This window comes from Pelophylax lessonae (genome assembly GCF_965119305.1).
Source record: "Pelophylax lessonae genome assembly, chromosome: 9".
Lineage (NCBI taxonomy): Eukaryota > Metazoa > Chordata > Amphibia > Anura > Ranidae > Pelophylax > Pelophylax lessonae.
The window spans coordinates 11,586,555-11,605,690 of NC_138776.1; the positions used below are offsets into that span (position 1 = coordinate 11,586,555).

The window sequence follows — 19,136 nt, forward strand, 5'->3', positions numbered from 1 at the left end:
GACTGGAAGGAGCTGTTGCTTTTTCCCGGGTAGAAGGACGTGGCTCCGCCCCCTGTGTACGCCTTCCGGCGTTCCCAGCTCTCCACGAGGTAGCTGGGCTCATGAAACATGGCCGCCCCCATATAGGAGACATTAGACTCCAAAAACATGGCGGCCGGCGTGACCTGAGGACATGCATGCACCTGGTCTACGGCAAAATGGCGGCGGACCGCCGAAAACGTTTTTCCCAGCACATCCACCTGCATCTCTGCTGAGTGGCGATTGATAGATCTACAGGAGATACACTACAAATAAGGTAGGATTATACCTCCTATGTCTGCTGTAATGCTAGTCTGCTGGGTAGAGTGTTAGCTCTCAAACCAAGTCCACTTCCCACAAACACATACTGTATTTACAAGGGGGACTTGTAAGTATCAGATATATACTGACCATGTATGGAGGGGCCCATAATATATACTGCCTCATAACGAGGAAAGAAAAAAGGGAACGTTTACTCACCATACCGAACCGACAGGCACCCTCTCTTCACAATACCCTCTCCACCGGGGTGGGGGTTTGTGGACGCCTCGACTCTCTGGTACCCGGCGTCCAAGCGAGACTTTTAACTCGCAAAGTCAGTCCCTTCACTGGGACTCCGTCGCGGCCGACCCATCGCGGAGCTCTGGTCTGCACGCGCTCGTAGGCAGAAACCGGGGTGACCACTGGATCTCAACATCCAGCCCGTCGCCCGGCCCCGCATACTTACTTGAATATGTCGCGGCCGACCAAGCGCAATGCCATGGTCTGCGCGCGCTCGTAGGCCGGCTGGGGTGACCACAAGTGTCGCCCAGTCCGGCATTTTTGCTTGAAGATCTCACAGGAAAAAAACACTGGAGAAAACTACCTAAAAAATGTTTTTTTCTTAAAGAAAAAAAGTCTTGCCAGGACCAAAAGATCCCAGCAAGGAACTTAGGTCCTTACTCCTGACTAGACAGAAAAAAACTGATTCCCTGTAGCAGAGAGAGGGAGGATATACCCTCAGGGACTGCCCCTAGGGTGGAGCCAGAACGTTTTTGTCATTCTGCCTAGTCCTACTCCTGCGGAGACAACATAACCCAGCTCTTGAGAATCAAGAAGACTACGTCTGTCAATGAGCGATAGAGAAATGTAACTTATCTTTGATCTTATCCAGACAATTCCTTTTCTTCAGTGACAGGAGCAATAAAATGGGCATTTCTATTCCATGCCTTGATTAACCACTTAAGCCCCGGAGGATTTGGCTGCTCAATGACCAGGCCCTATTTTGCGATGCGGCACTGCGTGACTTTAACGGGCAATTGTGCGGTCGTGCGACGCTGTACCCAAACTAAATTGATGTCCTTTTTTTCCCACAAACAGAGCTTTCTTTTGGTGGTATTTGATCACCTCTGCCATTTCTATTTTTTGCGCTATAAACAAAAAAAGAGCGACAATTCTAAAAAAATAACAATATTTTAACATTTTTTTTATATGAAATTCTCAAAAAAAAAAATGTTAAAATCAAAATTTAACATTTTAGGCCAATTTGTTTTTTGCTACATATTTTCAGGTAAAAAAAAAAAAAATCGCAATAAGCGTATTTTGATTGGTTTGTGCAAAAGTTATTGCGTTTACTAACTAAGGGAAAGATTTATGTCATTTTTCTTTTTTTTTTTTTCTTTTACTACTAATGGTGGCGACCTGCAATTTTGCGGGACTGCAACATTGCGGCAGACAGATCGGACCCCTAACTGAAATTTTTGACACTTTTGGAGGTACCAGTGACATTACTACAGTAATCAGTGCTATAAATCTGCACTGTTACTGTAAAAATGACACTGGCAGGGAAGGAGTTAACTCCTGGTGATCAAGGGGTTAAATGTGTCTCTAGGGGTGTGATTCTAATTGTCAGGGGGCGTGGCTTGTGAAGTAATCACAGAGACATACGATCCTACATAGCAGGATCACTTAGCCTCTGTAATCACTTCAGGGAGAATGAGACGGCTGTGTTTACATCAGCCGTCTGTCCTTCTCTCTCAGCTGCGGGAGATCGCGAGTGGCCGGCGGCCATCGGAGCCGTCGGTCACATGCGCTGGCTCCCAGGTTGACGAGCGGAGGCGGGAGCACGCCGGTGCACGCTCGCCCCCTAGACTCTCCTGAGCGAGCGGCGTAATATTACGTCACTTTGCCCAGGAGCGGCTGCTTGCCGCAGTAAAACTGCGGCGGGCGGTCGTTATGTGGTTAAACAGTAAAGAATATAGATCCTCATTGTGCCACATCCAACATAAATTAGGAATCAAAATGTTTAAAATATAAAAAAAAATAAAGAAAAAAATACCAAGATCAAGGTTTGATGTAGGTCAGTGCCAGGGTTTGTAGTTGGCTCAAGTAAGGGTCAAATATCAGGGTCAGTATAATTGGGGAGGATTTTATTTTACATCCACAGAAATTTGTCCCTACTAAACTTATGAAGAAACCATTTGGTCATGTTTGATCCCCAGAATGAAGGTCCCCAATCCCCCACGGATGACTTCCAGTCAGGCTTGGACTGGAACAAAAATAATTAGAAGGCCTGGGCATTTTAGACTGTGCAGATCACATAGCAGTGTCCTCTGCCCCCCTCATACCCCACAGTACTGTTCTGTACCCCCCCACTGCAGTGTCCTCTGTCCCCTTTACATCACCCCCCACTGTAGTGTCCTCTGTCCCCTTTACATCACCCCCACTGCAGTGTCCTCTGTCCCCTTTACATCACCCCCACTGCAGTGTCCTCTGTCCCCTTTACATCACCCCCACTGCAGTGTCCTCTGTCCCCTTTACATCACCCCCACTGCAGTGTCCTCTGCCCCCTTTACATCACCCCCACTGCAGTGTCCTCTGTCCCCTTTACATCACCCCCACTGTAGTGTCCTCTGTCCCCTTACATCACCCCCACTGTAGTGTCCTCTGCCCCCTTTACATCACCCCCACTGCAGTGTCCTCTGTCCCCTTTACATCACCCCCACTGCAGTGTCCTCTGTCCCCTTTACATCACTCCCACTGTAGTGGCCTCTGTCCCCTTTACATCACCCCCCCACTGCAGTGTCCTCTGTCCCCTTTACATCACCCCCACTGTAGTGTCCTCTGTCCCCTTTACATCACCCCCACTGCAGTGTCCTCTGTCCCCTTTACATCACTCCCCCACTGCAGTGTCCTCTGTCCCCTTTACATCACTCCCCACTGTAGTGTCCTCTGTCCCCTTTACATCACCCCCCACTGCAGTGTCCTCTGTCCCCTTTACATCACCCCCCACTGTAGTGTCCTCTGCCTTCCCAGTCCCAGAAGTAGTGTCCTCTGTCCATTTCTTATCACAATCTCTGCCTCCCCCCTCCTTGCCTCTGCCTCCCCCCTCCTTGTCCTCCGCTCCCCTCCCCCCCAAAGCAGCATCCTCTGACCCACCTCCGGAAGATTTACCTTTTTCATGACCAGGCTACTTTTTGCGACACAGCACTGTGTTAGGTTAAATATTTGCGCGGTTATGCAACGCTGTAACCCAAAAAAATGTACAGTATCTCCCACAAAAGTGAGTACACCCCTCACATTTTTGTAAATAATTTATTTATATCTTTTCATGTGACAACACTGAAGAAATGACACTTTGCTACAATGTAAAGTAGTGAGTGTACAGCTTGTATAACAGTGTAAATTTTCTGTCCCCTCAAAATAACTCAACACACAGCCATTAATGTCTAAACAGCTGGCAACAAAAGTGAGTACACCCCTAAGTGAGAATGTCCAAATTGGGCTCAAAGTGTCAATATTTTGTGTGGCCACCATTATTTTCCAGCACTGCCTTAACCCTCTTGGGCATGGAGGTCACCAGAGCTTCACAGGTTGCCACTGGAGTCCTCTTCCCCTCCTCCATGATGACATCACAGAGCTGGTGGATGTTAGAGACCTTGCGCTCCTCCACCTTCTGTTTGAGGATGCCCCACAGATGCTCAATAGGGTTTAGGTCTGGAGACATGCTTGGCCAGTCCATCACCTTTACCCTCAGCTTCTTTAGCAAGGCAGTGGTTGTCTTGGAGGTGTGTTTGGGGTCGTTATGTTGGAATACTGCCCTGCCCCCCAGTCTCTGAAGGGAGGGGATCATGCTCTGCTTCAGTATGTCACAGTACATGTTGGCATTCATGGTTCCCTCAATAAACTGTAGCTCCCCAGTGGCAGCACTCATGCAGCCCCAGACCATGACACTCCCACCACCATGCTTGACTGTAGGCAAGACACACTTGTCTTTGTACTCCTCACCTGGTTGCCACCACACACGCTTCACACCATCTGAACCAAATAAGTTTATCTTGGTCTCATCAGAGCACAGGAGATGGTTCCAGTAATCCATGTCCTTAGTCTGCTTGTCTTCAGCAAACTGTTTGTGGGCTTTCTTGTGCATCATCTTTAGAAGAGGCTTTCTTGTGGGACGACAGCCATGCAGAACAATTTGATGCAGTGTGCGGCGTATGGTCTGAGCACTGACAGGCTGACCCCCCACCCCTTCAACCTCTGCAGCAATGCTGGCAGCACTCATACGTCTATTTCCCAATGAAAACCTCTGGATATGATGCTGAGCACGTGCACTCAACTTCTTTGGTCGACCATGGTGAGGCCTGTTCTGAGTGGAACCTGTCCAGTTAAAACACTGTATGGTCTTGGCCACCTTGCTGCAGCTCTTCTTATAGCCTAGGCCATCTTTATGTAGAGCAACAATTTTTTTTCAGATCCTCAGAGTTCTTTGCCATGAGGGGCCATGTTGAACTTCCAGTGACCAATATGAGAGAGTGAGAGCGATAACACCAAATTGAACACACCTGCTCCCCATTCACACATGAGACCTTGTAACTCTAATGAGTCATGTGACACAGGGGAGGGAAAATGGCTAATTGGGACAATTTGGACATTGTCACTTAGGGGTGTACTCACTTTTGTTGCCAGCGGTTTAGACATTAATGGCTGTGTGTTGAGTTATTTTGAGGGGACAGCAAATTTACACTGTTATACAAGCTGTACACTCACTACTTTACATTGTAGCAAAGTGTCAATGATCTAATATGGACTCTTCCCCTTCAATAATAGGGTCAGAGGTCACCTGAAGTCAGATGATTGCCACCTTGCCAACTGCCTGACCTCACACAGGGGTAGATTAAGAAACTGGAGCACTAAGAATCTGGTGCAGCTGTGCATGGTAGCCAATCGGCTTCTGCTTGATCAATTAAGCTTTGGCAATAAAACCTGGAAGATGAATGGTTTCTATGCAGAGATGCACCAGATTTTGCACTCTCCAGGTTTGGTGAATAACCCCCTTAGTGGGGGGGGGGGGGGGCATCTATCTCCATATTGATGGCCATGGATTGAGAATGGGATGTTCAAAATGCTCATATAGGTGTGAACAGGGTTTTTTTTGGGGGGATATGGGGGAACGCAGTTCCAGCACTGAATATATGTAATTGCAAGGGGTGTGGGGTGTGCTGGAAGGTCTATTGATGCTGGTTGCTGGGCGATCTATTGTCACTGGTGGGGATCCGATTTTGTGTGATGGATCTATTATTGCTGGGAGGGTTTATGTTTTTTGAGAGGGATCTACTGTTGAAGGAGGGGGTCTATTGTTGCGGGCTGCTGGGTGATCTGTTGTTTGCTTGGGGGGTCTAATGTTGGTGGGGGTGCATCTTTTGTTGTTGGGGTGCCATTTTGTTGTGGGTGGTCCATTGTTGCTATGTATGGGGGGTCTTTTGTTTTGTGAGGCATCTATTGTTGCTAGGGTGAGGTCCATTGTTGGTAAGGGAGTTTATTGGTGTGTGATGGATCTATGGGGTGGGGTCTATTGTTGCTGGGAGATTTATTGTTGCTGGCTCCAGGGGATCTATTTTACTGTTTTTCTTGTTACTAGATAAGAACAAATCCCATAAAAATTATTTAGCACCACAAAACATTAGGGGTAGTACTGGAAGGTGGGTAGGGGGTGGAGCCAAAGGACGGTGCTCAGAGGTGGGTAGGGGGCAGAGACAAGGGGGGACTGGGGGGGTAATTACTGCAACTACTCTGAGAAAAAAAGCCCTGGGTGTAATGTTCGGGTGTTTACAACCTTTTGGCCACATAGTGGAAATTCTGAATAAAAAATAAAAAAAAAAGAAGTATAAATAAAAGTGCAAATAAAGACAAAACTGATTTTTTTTTTTTTTTACCAGTTTTATTATAAAACAAAATCTTAACATTCTATAAAAGGTGTGCAACATATATGAACATCAGAATTGTATTGTATAGTGGAACCTGGCCATAGAGACAGACAGGATAGTTACCGAGGACTGCAGTCTCTCCTCACTGGATTGGCTGCTCTGCTGTGCTGCATTTAATATTGAAACATCAAAAAAAGGCGATCGCTGAAACGGCTGGAGAAGGACGAAATTTAAGCGCTCACTCCAAAAAAAAGTGCGTTACGAAAAAAGATCTGCATTGTTCTCAGGGAAAGTATTCGACTTTTAAAAATAAACTTCATAAATTAACCCTTCGGCATGCCAAACTAAGGGGCTCATTTAAAGCACAGCGGTATGGCAGCAAAACTGGGAGGAGATCTGGTCAAGTGACCAAAGTCACATGCCTGGCTTTCCTCCAATCACAGCACTCTTCTTGCTATATGGAGCAAAAAGAACTTTGAGGGGCATTTGCCAGCTACATCCCACAGTCTGATATTTATGAATGGGATGGGGCGTGGTGTGAACAACGAAGAGCGAATAGCGAGATCTCATCTACGATTTGTCACCAAAGCCTAAAAATTGTTGGGACTCGATGTACCGGCTGGATTAACACCTAGATGTGTCCACTACAAAGTGCAATATCCGTGCATTGCCGATTACTCTGGCACCCCACACTGTACACACAATACACACCAACCCATCAGCCCAGTGATCTCCAAACTGCTGCCTATTGCTTGCTTTTGTCTGACCCCTGGGGCACTATTTCATCTACGGATACCACCCCCCCCCCACTGACACCAGCGACGGGGCACAATTCCCCCCCCCCCCCCGACACCAATGATGGGGCACAATTCCCCCCCACTGGCGCCAATGATGGGGCACATTTCCCCCCACTGACACCAACGATGGGGTCCTATTCCTCCCACTGACAACAAAGGGGCACAACTCCTCCCACTGATAGGACACAACTCCTCCCACCAATACCAGTGATGGGACACAACTCCTCCCACCGATACCAATGACGGGGTCACAAGAGAAGGACAGAACTCCTCTGGCAGATCCTGTGTCTCAATGCAGCTGCAGAAAGGTTCGTCTCTGCCACCCTCCCGTCTCAGCAGTTGGCAGCAGAGAGGACAGAACTCCCCTGCCAGATCCTGTGTCTCTCTATGTAGCTGCGTAGAGGCTTGTCTCGGCCACCCTCTCTTCTCAGGGGAGGGGAGGGAAGTTTGCTCTGGATGTCTAGTCTTACAGATACAACTGGCCCCAGCCAATTCTAGTCTCCCTATTGCTCCCCTAGGTGGTCGGTGGCCTCACTTTTAAAGCTCAGCTTTTTCAGGAAACCTGTATGTTTTAGCTGCCTGCATCAACAGACCGCCCGGATTCACGATAAGCTCCAATATGCATTCTTCCATCCTATGCAGGATCCAAGTTAACCCAGGTTGGTGACCAGTTTATGTTAAAGGCAAATCTTCTATAGCAGGGGTCTCCAAACGTTCTAGAGCAAAGGGCCAGCTTACGGTTCTTCAGACTGTATAGGGGCCAGACTCTGGCCAGTGGGAGTAGAAAATGTCCCATTGTTTGTTTAGTAGCCTATCTCCACCCTCCTTCCCTCAGCTGTGCAAATCAGGTATTTCTGGAGTTTGCTTTATTTAATGAAAATTCTCTGTGCCCTCCCTCCGTGCCTAGGTGAATGACGTGCACTTTGCCCGCTGTGCTTTATGGAATATGGACGTCATACATCCCAGAAGGCATAGTCCTTCATTGAAAAAGGAGATGGGGGCGGGGTTAGGCAGGGCATCAGCTGACCCCAGAAGATCCGGCAGCTTCATGATGACGTCACTGAAGAAGCAGCGGATCTCAGTAGGGCAATGTGGAAACCGCTAGGTGGATGAATAACGTAAATGTTTACTACCCAAAACCAGGCAATCAGGGGTTAAAAAGAAGGGGGGGGATCAGCATTAATGAGCAAAGTTAGGCTGCTGGGGGTTTCCCTACTCAGCCCTCTGTTCGTTCCTTTGGAAATTAAAGACCAACCTCTGGGTTTAGATTCCTTCTGCTTATTTTTTTATAACTTTTTTTAAACGTTTTCTTGTGAGTCCAAGGCAAGCCCTTGATGCCCTCTGGGCTAAAAGGAAGTGGGTTGAATGAAGCTGGGTTAAGAGGACCGACCCCTGAACAGGTGACAGTCCAGGAAAGGAGGTGAATCCTGCTGAGGACGGTTTCTTTTACCCAAGCTTGGGGTTTAATGTAGCACCTGGTGACCGGGTCACTGGCTCTCAAGTAGATTCTAAAAATATACTGGGAAGGAATCTACTTCAAAAAAGGAAAAGTAATTTCACTAGCAGAGCCCTCTCCCAATCTGGGTGTGTCCAACAGCCCCCACCTCCCTAGATAACCTTTTATGTAGCTGCCAGAGAGCAGCGAAGGGGAATACTATAGAGCAGGGGTCCCCAAATCCCAGGGCTGCGGACTGTTGCCGGTCCGTGGCCTGCTGGGAGCTGGGGCATGGCGGGGGTTGGCAGCGGGTAGAGCAAATGAGCACAACCTGCACTGACACCCACCAACCACCAAAGGACACCCGCAACCCTTCTCTTAGCACCACTACTACCCTCCCTCTCTGTGGTCAGGAAGAACAAGAAGAGGAGGTAAGAGAGCCGGGTCAGGAATAGGATCTCCTAGTGCACTGGTGAGACCCAAGTGCTGCCCCCCCCCCCCTACATAAACACAACGAGGTGGCAAGCTGCATCCCCAACACAGCCCGCCCCTCCCCCCAAGGTGACAGGCCATCTGTGGAGGGGTTTACTTCTGTGCAGCTGGTTCCTTGTGTCTGGCAGGTTCAGAACCGTTGCTATAGAATGTCACTTGGGTGACAGCTCAGTCTCCTGAACTCACATCCAAGATGGCGGCACCCAGCAGTAGATTGAGGCCTTTTGGATGTCTACATGGAGGAGGCTTTCACAGGTTAATAGCATGCATACATTTAATGCACATATAATCCTATGGGATGATTTGTGTTTAAATGATCTAGTGGCAAAGTCACCAAGTTAAGCAAGCCATCGACTGTTCAATTTTATTTCATTCCATGAACCACAGGTGGGGTGGTGGTTGGGGGTGCATGAAAAAGCTGAACCGTTGTCACCAGAGCATGTGATATGCTGCAGCTTTTCCCAGCCCTCCACCTGGACATTGCTGATCTGTAATACAGGTAAAATCAAGGTACTTATGTTAATATTTTCTAAGTGTTTGCTCTATAATAATCCTGGACGGGACTCCTATCTGGCTTTAGGATTATTCCATCTTCTATTGACCCCACTCTGTTGTGCTATATAGATGCATAGAATAAAGTGTCAACACTTGCTCTTTGGAAAACTACTAAGAAAAAAAAAAAAAAAAAAAAAAAGATGGGCAAATTCAGGTACTTACACTGATTTAATTTAAAAAAATACATTTCATAAATTTAATGAATACAGATCTGCATTAGTTGGAGTTGCTTTAATCCCTGCTTCTGGAGCTCAGCTATCAGCACTTTGTCCTGTTTTTATGTTTGTGGATTAGGGCTAACATGGTTGACAGCACGCACCTACCTACCCCCCCCAACCACTACAGTTATTCGACCATGCTGTTTTGAAGAAGAATTGATGAGAGGTAATTGATAGCGGTTTCAGCACCGGACGCCTGTCCAAGGCCATTGCAGCCACAACGCATGCACAGGGAGGGGGGAGTATCACAGTAAGGGGGGGGAGCATGTCACACTGGAGGTGATGGAAGCAAGTCATCTCAGTAAGCTCCACAATAAACATGCGGTCAATAAACATGGAGGGGGTGTGTCACAGCTGAGCAGGGGCGTGTCACAGTGGAGGTGATCAAGTCTGCTCAGTCTGCACTCCACGATAAAACATGGAGGAGGAGTGTCAGTGGAGGTGACGGAAGCAAGTGCGCTCAGTCTGAGCTTTGCAACAAACATGCTGTCAACATGGAGGGGACGTGTCACAATGGAGGGCATGAAGGAAAGTCTGCTCAGTCTTGAGATCCCAAACATGCTCTCAAACATGGAGAAGGCGTGTAACAGCAATCACAGTCTGAGCTCCACAATAAACATGCGGTCAAACAAGGAGGAGACTTCACAGAAGAGCAGCGGAGGCGTGTCACAGTGGAGGTGATGGAAGGAAGTGCGCTCACTCTGAGCTCCGAACAAACATGCTTTCAAACATGGAGGGGGCGTGTCACAGAAGTGGGGGGGGGGGGGGTGTCACAGTGGAGGTGATGAAAGCAAGTCCACTCAGTCTGAGATCTACAATAAACGTGCTGTCAAACATGGAGTGAATGTGTCACAGCAGAGGGGGCCGAATTAACTCACCTTGGTCTGAGCTCGACAACAACAAAAGTGCTGTCAACATGGAGAGGGGCGTGTCAAAGCAGAGTGGGGGTGTGTTCTGGGGGGGCGTCACAGCAGAGCAGGCAGAAATAACCCATCTTGGTCTGAGCTCCACAATAAGTATGAAGTCAATAAGTCATGCAGGAGAAGTAAACTGTTGGCATCAACAGCAAAGCCCACAAATTGGGATTCTGTCAGGGGAGGAGCTGCCAAACAGTAATGGAAGAGAAAAATCAAAGGATTTACTAGACAGTCTTAACATGTCTTCAGGTATCTCAATATGAATCTATGAGCCCAGAAACAGACTTTTCATTGCTCATGAGAGGACTTCTTTAAGTATTATAAATTCTGAACACTGGGAAGTGCAAATAGGAAACTATGTATCTTTGCAAAGCAGCCCCCCCTTGTGGTCTCTCCTGCAAACACTTTATTTTTTTTATTTTATTTTTTTAAACAAAAGTGGAATTTCCCTTAAAGCGCCTATAAAGCTTATGGGGCAACATGAAAAAAAAATGCCACATATGAAATGCACAGAGCGCCGTATTGATAACTATACCACAATGAGAAGTGTAAACTGAACAGGAAAAGGCAGGTTTAAAGCACTTTTTTTTTAACCGTTATTTTTAAAATGAAGCATGCTTGATCAAAGCTTGCAAAAAGAAACCTGAACATAATATACAAAAAAAAAAAACACAATGGTAAACAGTCTGTATGTACAAAGATTATCCTACAGTTACATTTACAGAATCATTACTTTGGAGCTTTTTAGAATTCCTCCATCAGATTCTATGCAACCCTACTATTCGCCTTGAGATGTGCTACATCGTTCATCTTCCCTGGGGGAGGGGAATTGGGGTTCCCTCTTTGGAAAAAAAAACAGATCACGGTGCTTTTGTGCACAAATGACGCATGTTTTAGGAGCTCTTTAACCACTTTAGCCCCGCTCACATGGAGGCTACTGCGGCAAAGTGCCGCGATCCCATCCAGCGACGTAGACCTACGTCGCTGGACTCCGCCCCTTATGGGCGGCGCTCGCGCGCCGCCGGAGGCTCACTCCCGCTGTGTTCATTCACAGCGGGAGTCGGGCCAGGGGAGGAGCGGCGGCGATTGCCGCTGCTCTGCCCCGATCGTCGGGGATCGAGTCTGGAGATCCGCCCGCTGTGTGTAAACACAGCGGGCGGATCTCCATAGTGACAGGGACTGACAGATCGGAGTGTTCAGCATAGCTGGACATCCGATCTGTCCTTCTGTCACACAGTCACCTCCCCCCCCCACACGTCAGTAAGCACCAGGCATACATTAACCCCTCCCTCTCCAATAAAATTAACCCCATCCCTGCCAGTGTCATTTTTACAGTAACAGTGCATATATATAGCACTGATTACTGCAGTAATGTCACTGGTACCCCCAAAAGTGTCAAAAATGTCAGTCAAGGGTCCGATCTGTCCGCCGTAATGTCGCAGTCCCGCAAAAAAAAAATCGCAGATCACCGCCATTAGGCGTTAAAAAAAAACACCAAAAATTACAGAAATCTTTCCCTTAGTTAGTAAACGCAATAACTTTTGCGTAAACCAATCAAAATACGCTTATTGCGATTTTTTTTACTAAACATAGGTAGCATAAAACAAATTGGCCAAAAATTTTAAAAAAATTAGATTTTTACATTTTTTTGGGGGGGAATTTCATATAAAAAATGTGAAAAATATTGTTATTTTTTCAAAATAAACGCTCTTTTCTTGTTTATAGCGCAAAAAGTAAAAATCGCACAGGTGATCAAATACCACCAAAAGAAAGCTCTGTTTGTGGGAAAAAAAGGACGTAAATTTTGTTTGGGTACGGCGTCGCACGACCGCGCAATTGTCAGTTAAAGTTGCACAGCGCCGAATCGCAAAAAGTGGCCTGGACGGAAGACAGCAAAATCCTCCGGTGGTAAAGTGGTTAAATCAAAACAATTATTAAATGAGAAGTCCGTCAAATACGTAATTCATAACGACGCAGAAAAAGAAACCCGACGCGGATCCTTCAATATCACACCTAGGAGCACAGAACTCCCCCCATGCAAAGGAACAAAGAGCATCATGGAGAAGACTTTAGACAATTTAAAAACTTTTTTTTTTTTTTTGCTTTTTCTTAGTATTAAAGAACTGAATCATGTTGTAGTTATGCATAAGAGTTGTTCAAAGATCCGGCTGAGCGAATCTTGGAATCTTCCATGTTTGACAAAATCTGTGAACAAATCCGGACAAGTGTTTTTTTTTTTTGCAGAAAAAACAATTTAAAGGCTTCTTCCAAGAATAAGAATATCTTTAGGAAATCCTTCCATTTTGGCAATTCCAAAGCAGCCGAGCTTGCTGTAAAAGTCCAGGATTCTTTTGTCGTCTGGTCGGACTTTGCAAAAAGCACCGCGGGATCCTGAGACCAGAGGGTGAAAGAAAAAACGCATTAGGCACGGGTACATTTTTTTTTTTTTTAATTTTTCTGCCTGGAAATTGCTACAGTGATTATGAATAAGCAATTTCCATGAAATGAGTCAATGTTATTCCCTTCTCATTGATCTGTGCTTGTCTGTACACCTGGATTTTAAATAAAGCTTTTTGGACCAGTGGTTACCTCTCTACACTGTCGAATTGCTATGGTGGTGGCATAAACGCAGGGGGTAGGAAGACCTGTGACAACAACATGTAGTGTGTGTTCAGATGGGCGATGACACCCGTGCTGCGTGCACGCGCCCTTTGCTATTGCACCTGCCCCTGAGCAGCCCATAGAGGTATATGCAGACGCAGCGGCTGCACGGACACAGCCGAATCGCCAAAATCTGCCATGCAGGTAGGAGCGGCTGCACGGGTCCGAACACACATCACCTGAGTTTGGATCCGTGCACCCACTCCTGCCGTGTGTCAGATTTTGATGTGCAGCTGCTGCACCCACCTCTATATGCTGCCTGCACTCAGCCTAAGGCAGATGCAATAACAAAAAGTAAAGGAAACGGGTGCAGGGTTCGCTTCAGGAAACAAATGTCCAAACAAGGAATCGGATTATTCGCTGCTCTGGCTCCAAGTGTCCTCCAAGCTCTTAATACAGAATGCAAACAAGATATGAGCAGTCGGCAATTTGGACATCCATTTTCAAGTCTTTATTTGCTACATAGCTGTGACGTTAAACAGCAGATTATGCATTTTGGCAAACAGCCTTAGTTCCGGTTCACACTTGTGCGGCTTGCGAGATCGCATGTAATTCGGAGCGCACTGCTCCTTCATTACATGCGATCTCATGTGCGGATGCGAGTTCAGCCATACACTTTGCATGGCTGAATTCGCACAGTATCCGCACCAAACACGCACATGGGGCATTTTTTTCAGCCGCATCAGAATCGGATCGCACAGTGGTTCACACTTGTGCGATCAAATTCTGTGCGAACTGCCAGATCGCACTGCGATATGCGATCAAACTGGGGGTGTCGTTAACATTTGACACCCCCTGCGTATCGCATATGGCAGTGTGAACTGCCAGATGTGCGGATGCGATGCGGGAACACGCTGCATATTCGCAGCGTTCCCGCATCGCACAAGTGTGAACCGGCACTTAAAGTGTTTGCTAAGTCTTGTTTTAAAAAAAAAAAAAACAAACAAACATGTTATACTTACCTGCTTTGTGCAGCTGGTTTTGCACAGAGTGGCCTGGATCCTCCTCTTCTGTTACAGCCCCTATAGGTGTGTCTATGCAAAGTGTTTTGTGTTTTAACAAATCTTATGCCTAGCTTGCTCCTGTGGATAATAGGTCAATACCCATGAGTAAAGACTGTATGAGTGGGCGGCGACTGTCAGAGGACGTAAGAGAAATACGTATTGCAGATGGCAAGTGGCTAAGAAGCAGCTTAAGCATTTCAGCAAACAGCCTTAAAGCACAGGTTACCCTAATAAAAAAAAAATTATCATGTTCCCTGTAATTTGGCCCCCTGTATAACCTAAAAAACCTGGATGATATTGCCCGATTCTGCCCTCCCCTCTGTAAACTGACCATGGTTTATCATGGCTGCTGATCCCCGACACCGTGGTCAGTTTAAGTGCCTCTGTCATCTGCAGCTCTCTACTGTCCTCTGTCCTCTCCCCCCTGCCCTCCCCGCCTGTCAGCAGTGTGAGTGCCGATCTGCTCCCCTCCTGCTGCTATCAAACCACAATGACATTCTTACAATCCGCTCTGTTCTAGTAAACAATGTCCCAGTGTATGCGTTTTTTAAAAAAAATGCTGCGGTGTACCTCATTTCATAGCACCGATCGGTGCTCACGTGACCGGCCATGTCTCTCCTCCTCTTGGCTGACATCAGCAGGGGTTTCCCAGCCACGCCCACTTAGCTGTCAGAAGGAGAGAGGCGGCCGGTCACGTGAGCACCGATCTGAGCACTATGAAATTAGGTACACATTGGAATAAAAAAAAAAAAAAACACATAGACTGAGAACATTTACTACAGCAGAGCTGATTGTAAGAATGTAATTGAGTGGCCTAACAATCACTTTAGCCCTAACATGACGAAATGCGTAAGCTGCTTTTTAATGTCACTGCTATGTAGCAAAAAAAAGACTTGAACATGGATGTCCGAGTTGTCGCCTCTTCATATCTTGTTTGCAACAAGAAAAGGAACCTTCATGCAGGATAGGTGTCATCTCCCTTCTGAAGGAAGTTTAAAGCAAATGGGTAAAATAAAAGGAAACATGCAGTCTATTTCTGCAATACACATATTTTCCTATTTTATTCTCACATTCACGCTCCGCCTCTGCTGCACTGAAAACCCCAAACAGCTTTATCAGCCCTGCCCCGTTATCCATGGATTACAGAACACCGGCCCTTATGTTCTGGGGACAAGGATAGCGAGGGGTGTTCTGCGATCTCCAGAGAAGAATCGTCAGCTGGAGATCACACTGCAGCCTTTATAACTTGCATTGATTTCCAATTGTGCATCCATTATAAGTCTCTATTGCAGCCAGACCCTGATGAAGAAAGAATTTTAAACCCCAGAAAAGCGCTGGCTTTGCCTTCTGACTTTTTATTACGATTAAACTTTTACTGGACTCGCACTAACCAGTGGCTCTCATCTTTTTACATTTTACTGGGGAGCCTCAGGGGTACCCCACATAACAGAGCTGCCTCACTCGTTTAAATTTGCTTTTCCCATTTGGATCCAGTTCTCCTAACACACACTTTTTGTAAAACTGGGAACTTACTGGGCGGGGCTGACAACGTCGCTTGGGATTTCAGTGCAGCAAAAGTGTTGTCAGCCAATAAAAAAAAAAACTATCTGGACTTACCATTGGCTTTCAGAGAAGACAGGAGGCACGCCCTCATCCCTTTGGCTACGCTGGGATCCGTCACCTTCTTGTGAATATCCACTTTTATTAATGAGGGAAAGTTAGCAAGGAATGTGTCCGGTAAGATTTCCTGCTCTTCATGAAAACTCAGCATGATTTTCTAGAAGAATAAAAAAGGATGGTTAAGTCACAATGGTTTCTCAAACAAATCACAAATCAATCAGAACTAGCAGATACAGATGCAATCTTGCAACCAGATTAAGTACGGTATTTGCAAACAAAACTACGGATCATGAAAAAAGGAAATAAGAACAATGGGGGTAACCAAGACAGGAAATAAGGAGAAAGGGGGAACACCAGGCCAAAAGATAAGGGGATCACAGTGACCAAAACAAGGGGAACCGAGGGGGGGGGTCATCCAAACAAGGGGAACCGAGGGGGGTCACCCAGACAATGAGAACCGAGGGGGGATCAGACAAGGGGAACCGAGGCGGGGTCACTAACGAAGCCACCTATAGATGGGGATTTCTCTCATGCCTCATCGCTACTGAGAGCGGCCGCTCCTAAACCCTGAGCTTCCCTGAGGACCATCCATGAAATTACTCCGTCTCTCCAATGGGAGGACCATAGGGTCACAATGAGGGGAAAAATTACTGAACTTGGCGCAAGGAAGAGAAAAAAAAAAGCACATGGTCAACTTTTTAAAGAAAAGCTGCAACAGGTTGCGGACCTTGAGAAGACCCACGATCAATGCATAAAATGCACCTTGAGGCTCTTACGCAAAAAGAGGGAAGATTTCAAAACTCTCCTCGATTTAGACATTAGGAGGAAGTTTCACCTCGTCTCACTGAAAATTCTGAATGGAGAAATAAACCTGGTAAACAATTAGCTCGCTTCGGGAAAAAAAAATTCCCTGGTCAAGAGGGGGGTAAACTCTCCTGCAGGTTAAGTGGTTAAATTACAACCTTTAGAGCCAGTTCATAGATGTGATGACAGACATCGCATGTGATTCGGAGCGCACTGCTCTGCAAATCACATGTGATGTCTGTGCAATGAAAATTCAGCCATACAGATTGTATGGCTGAATACGCATCACATTCGGACCCAACTTGCACAGGACCCTTTTTTGGGTTCGCACCAGAATCGGATCGTATGGGTGTTCACCGATGCAATCCGATCCATGTCCGAACTGACAGTTCGCACTGCGATATGCGAACTAATCCGGGGAGATGTCATTAACTTTGTATTGACACCCCCAGGGATTCGCATATGGCAGTGTGAACTGCCTGCGAGTGGAGTGCGATGCGGGAAACCGCAGTGGAGTGCGATTCGGAAACCCGCAGTGGATTCGCAGGGTTCCCGCATCGCATGTGTGTCAACCAGGACTTAGAATCACTAAGTCTGAAGTGCAGACAGCAGTTTAACACCACTGATCATGTAGACAGGCTGGGGGCAAAAAAAAAAAAAAGAAAAGCAAAACAATAGCAATCTGGTACCTCTGCTGCCGACAACTCCTTATCCGTCTTGGGTTTGCTGTATTTTTCCTGCATGAAGGGGATCCAGGAATGTTTGCACTTGTTGAGATACGGAGTGACATCCACAGTGCCCACAGCATAGCCACAAATACCATCTTCATCCTCCAGCACAAAGCAATAGTCCAGGCTGTGAGACAGAAGCCCCCCGACAAGCCTACATGAGGAAAAAAACAGAATTTTTGTAAAATCTTACCTGTAAAATTCCTTTCTCTGAGTACTCCGACAGTCGCCGCCACCTCTAAGTCATCACTATCGGGTATTGACTTCCGCTCCGTAGGAGTAGCTAGGCATAAGACTTAGTCAAAATAACAAAGACATTTGCATATACACACCCATGGGGGTAGTCCCACTAGTCAATACCCCCCCCCCCCTGCAGTGACACTCCCAACTCAGTTTGGTAGCATAGCAGTAAGTGTACAAGAAGAAACCCCAAAAGAGGGGCGGGGGCGGCGACTGTCGGAGGACTCAGAGAAAGGAATTTTACAGGTAAGATTTTACAAAAATTCAGTTTTCTCTTATGTCCTCCGACAGTCGCCGCCACCTCTAAGTCATCACTATTGGGATGTCCCAAAGCAGTATAGACATGAGGGGTGGGAGACGCAACCGTAGAAAAGGTAACGCAGTACCCACATCAGAGAAAGGAATCTTACATGCACAGTAAGAACCAACTGGGCAACAGCAACAAACAATGCTCAACGGGAGCAACAGCCCAGGAAAGCAAATGCCAACAGCCAGGGACCCAGGAAAAAACAAAGGGTCCATCATGGCACAGCCGCACTAAGAACTTTGCGGCCAAAGGAAGCATCAGCTGATGCCAGAACGTCTACTTTGTAGAACATTGAAAAAGTGTGCACCGACGACCAAGTCGCCGCCTTGCACACCTGGGCCACCGAGGCCCGATGCCAATAGGCCCAGGAAGTAATTTAAGACCTGGTAGAGTGCGCCTTAACAGGGAAGGGCGGAACCCGTTCCTTCAAGGCGTAAGCCTGCTCAATGGTCTGTCTGATCCATTTGGCAATAGTTGCTGCAGACGCAGCCATGCCCTTCCGAGGTCCCTCAGGAAGGACAAAGAGGGAATCAGTCTTCCGAAAGGATTCCGTAGACTTCAGGTAAACCCTGATCGCCCTAACAACATCCAAGGAATGCAAGGCAATCTCCTTCGGATGCTTAGGCTTCGTACAAAGCGAAGGCAGGACAATGTCCTCATTAAGGTGATAATCAGAGATCACCTTGGGAAGGAAGGATGGGGGTGGTCGCAAAACCACCTTATCCCTGTGAATTATCAAGTAAGGGGAACGGGCAAGACAACGCCGCCAGTTCCGATACTCTACGAGCCGAAGTGATCGCCACAAGAAAAGCAACCTTTTTCGACAGCAGAGACAACGATATCTCCCTGATATTCTCAAAGGGAGCACGCTGCAAAGCAGACAGGACCAAATTCAAGTCCCATGGAGGTAAAGGCTCCTTTCTAGGAGGAGCCAAATGTCGCACACCTTGAATGAAGGTGCGCACCAAGTAATGAGACGCCACAGGGCGTTGAAAAAGGACCGCCAGAGCTGACACCTGGCCCTTTATTGTGGCCAGCGCCAGGCGCTGATCCACTCCAGACTGGAGGAAAGCCAAGATCCTCGACACCGAGTAAGAACGAGGGGAAAACCCCCTGGACTCACACCAGGTGAAGTAGGCCTTCCAGGTACGGTAA

At 47.0% G+C, this 19,136-nt stretch overlaps 1 protein-coding gene across 1 annotated transcript in view; it reads right to left on the bottom strand.

Annotated features, from left to right (window-relative positions):
* Positions 1 to 12,568: 12,568 nt before the first annotated feature.
* The window catches only part of LOC309563270 (RRP12-like protein), a 29,500-nt gene continuing 22,932 nt past the window's right edge, over positions 12,569 to 19,136 (bottom strand). Inside the window, exons 10-12 of the mRNA XM_082267675.1 lie at positions 17,396 to 17,588; positions 15,900 to 16,059; positions 12,569 to 13,008 (exon numbers count right to left, since the gene is read on the bottom strand). Of these exons, the coding sequence (XP_082123801.1) occupies positions 12,872 to 13,008; positions 15,900 to 16,059; positions 17,396 to 17,588 (490 nt within the window). The 3' untranslated portion in view covers positions 12,569 to 12,871. The remainder of the gene's footprint in view (positions 13,009 to 15,899; positions 16,060 to 17,395; positions 17,589 to 19,136) is intronic.